General features: G+C 31.6%; 1 protein-coding gene across 1 annotated transcript in view; it reads left to right on the top strand.

Annotated features, from left to right (window-relative positions):
• Window positions 1-1,843, top strand: part of MSH4 (mutS homolog 4) — a 92,627-nt gene that overhangs the window by 25,833 nt on the left and 64,951 nt on the right. Inside the window, exon 6 of the mRNA XM_045291737.1 lies at window positions 81-196. Coding sequence (XP_045147672.1) covers window positions 81-196 — 116 coding nt within the window. The remainder of the gene's footprint in view (window positions 1-80; window positions 197-1,843) is intronic.

The raw sequence follows: 1,843 nt of genomic DNA, 5'->3' as shown, positions 1-1,843 counted from the left end.
ATATTGCAGTGTGTTTAAGAATGAAGTTTTGGACAAGTATATGTAATTTTAAATTGTGGTTTTTAAATAAAACTTTTCAGAATGTTCATTTCACTACTATCCAAAGGAAATACTTCAATGAAACAAAAGGATTAGAGTACATCGAGCAGTTGTGCATAGCAGAATTCAGTACTGTCTTAATGGAGGTTCAGTCCAAGTAAGTTTTGCCTTACAGAAAATAAAAAATCTCTGGTATGAGTTCCATGAAGACAAGATCTTTTATCTTTTGTTCTTGGTTGCATCCTTACCACCTAGTCAAACGCTTGGGTCATATACACACCCAGTAATTATTGATACAGTAAAACAAATAAATAAACATAAAAATCACTTTACTTTATAACTCTTCACAGATAATGCATGTTTTACCAATGGAAGGTTTGTGGCAACCTTGCCTTGAATGAGTTAACCAATACCATTTTTCCACTACCATGTGTTCACTTTGTGTCTCTGTGGCACATTTTTGTAATTCTCCTAATTTTTCAAACATTTTCATAATACTGTTGAATGCTTAGTGGACTAAAGTATAGTATAAATATAACTTTTTTAATGGTTTTGTTGGCGTATAATTCACATATCATACAATTCAATAGTTTAATTACATCAAGAAGGGTTGTACAGTTATCACCACCATCAGTCTTAGAACTTTTTTTCATTCTTGTACTCATCATTATCAGATTACCCTTGACTTTCTTGCAATACCCCAGTTACTGCCTCTATACATTTACCTATCCTGGATTTCATATGAAGAAAAACATTAAAAAAAAACACCCAAAGCTAACAAAAATAACAAAGTGAAACAGATAAAAACTTCAATGGAAAAGAAAGCAGGTATGGATTGTTATAAGCGCTGTAAGATACCGCAATAAAATTATTTAAAAAAAGAAAACCAATAAACACCATTATAATAAACAGGAAAAAAATTAAAAAGAAAAGAAAGCAGGAAACATTAAAAATGAGAACAAATTTAAGTGGATATTAAGGAATATGACACTAAATTATAACCTAACTGCATCTGTGACAACCCACTTTCCAATGTATACATAACTCTTTAAAAAATAATTTTATTGGGGGCTCGTATAACTTATCACAATCCATACTGTATACATAACTCTTAAACGTGTACCGAGAAAGCAAAACTTTGCCTGACTCACTGTATTGTGGTATTTGCTCTATTGTGGTGGTCTGAAATTGAACCTACAATATCTCTGAGGTATGCTGAACTTTCCCAGATTTGTTGTAATCTATTTATTGTATGTTGATCACTTGATTTTTGAGAGAAAAATCTCAAATAGCTATCGGAAAGTGAGGGCATAGAACTCAAATGGAGTTAAAACTGTGTTCATATTACTTTATATCTTTGCCATTAAAATAGTGTAAGACAGGTAATGATATTTTTTGAAGAGATATATCTTGAAACATGCTGCATACACACTGTTTTTGAACCAGATTGAACTGTACTGGTGTCTCACTCACAATGGCTATTCCTCAACAAGATTGTAGGATACTTTCTGGCACAACAGAACCTCTTGATTCTACTTTAAAAATGTCAAGCTCTTTTGACATTATTAGAATACTTAGAATGGCATATAAAGAATGGCATTGATTATTGTCCTCTAACATGATTTTTTAACATATGTTGTTGCCTTCATCATTTTTTTTAACGTTCTTTTAAAAATCATTTTATTAGGGGCTCATACAACTCTTATCACAATCCATACACACATCAGTTGTGTAAAGCACATTTGTACATTCATTGCCCTCATCATTCTCAAAACATTTTCTCTCCACTTAAATCCCCGACATT

This window comes from Echinops telfairi, unplaced genomic scaffold, assembly GCF_000313985.2.
Source record: "Echinops telfairi isolate 266 unplaced genomic scaffold, ASM31398v2 ScPeMD7_443;HRSCAF=831, whole genome shotgun sequence".
Taxonomy (NCBI): domain Eukaryota; kingdom Metazoa; phylum Chordata; class Mammalia; order Afrosoricida; family Tenrecidae; genus Echinops; species Echinops telfairi.
This window is presented reverse-complemented; position numbering and strand designations above follow the sequence as displayed.